The sequence below is a fragment of the Loa loa genome, assembly GCF_000183805.2.
Source record: "Loa loa unplaced genomic scaffold supercont3.3021, whole genome shotgun sequence".
NCBI classification, from domain to species: domain Eukaryota; kingdom Metazoa; phylum Nematoda; class Chromadorea; order Rhabditida; family Onchocercidae; genus Loa; species Loa loa.
The window spans coordinates 1-1,138 of record NW_018111199.1 but is presented as its reverse complement, the minus strand read 5'-3'; the positions used below and the strand labels follow the sequence as shown (position 1 = coordinate 1,138).

Here is a 1,138-nt window from a genome sequence, read left to right as displayed (position 1 = left end):
ATGTCACCTCTACTAATGCATGCTTCAAATTCATCAGTGCCAATGGAACCATTAGATGATTTGGATGAAACAGCTTCGGAATCAAATGATGGCACAGAACATACGACTGCAACTACTGCTACTCCTGGAAAGGTATTTAAATATGAATTTATCGCAAATTGAATATTTCCTATGGGTCTAGCAATTGAAATTCTTCTCGGTAATAAATAGACCAGCTATGGCGTGTGCGTATTTTTTCAGAAAAATTTTATGATTTTGCTTCAGGAATTGGTGACGTGGTTAGCGGCACAGCCAAAGCTTAATGCACGATCCAAAAGTGGTTATATCTTATTTTCGGCTGAAGTTCGGAAAAAGGTGATGCAGGAAAATCCAGAAGCTGGTTTTGGTGAAGTTAGCAAAATTGTAGGCATTGAGGTAATAATATGCTTACATTACCGATAGTAAACTGACTTCTAAATCACATGATGGAGGTCTAAATGTTCATGTTTTATGTGATTTCAGTGCCGTTTATAATTTCTTTTTTTTATAGTGGAAGAAACTGTCAGAAGAACAGAAAAAGCAGTATGAAATTAGAGCAGAATATATTGCAAATGAACGGGCGAAACAAGAGGCACGTGAGCCTCCTAATATGCGAATTTTGGTGAGTTCCAATCATATCAAAATTAAGTTTATTTCATTTCGATTGTCTTTCCAAATCTGGTACTTTTTTTTCTTGTTTCTTATATTTTTAGCTGTACCGCATTAGCCTTCGAGCAGAAGAAGCTGAGTTTCTTTCAAAACTTTACAATCTTTGATACTGGTGGAAAAAGGGCTGTGTTGTTGGAGGTGCAAAATCTTTTGTTTTGGTAGACGTGCATAAACAATTAAGTTTAAGCCTGGACAGATTCGAGTATATATGTGCAAATGGCAGACCTGTGACTTCCAATACGATAATCCAGAGGAATTATATGACCACGTGAAAACAGTACATACTTCTCAAATTGGTAAGCAGTTTACTTGTAGTCATATATTTTCGAATATTAAATAGAAGCTGGCGTAGAGGTTTTGTTGCAGAGGGAATGCTTATAAGTGTGAGTAGGAAAATTGTAAAAATTTCGAGGAGTTGATAGTTTTAGTTTTCAAGCTATGTTTAGTTGGA

General features: G+C 35.9%; 1 protein-coding gene across 1 annotated transcript; it reads left to right on the top strand.

Annotated features, from left to right (window-relative positions):
- Positions 1–640, top strand: LOAG_15875 (hypothetical protein; the record flags this gene model as incomplete). The annotated part of the gene is made up of 3 exons (XM_003151362.1): positions 1–132; positions 265–414; positions 530–640. Coding segments are annotated over 3 exons (393 nt in total), but the record flags the coding sequence as incomplete, so codon positions are not given.
- Positions 641–1,138: the final 498 nt, after the last annotated feature.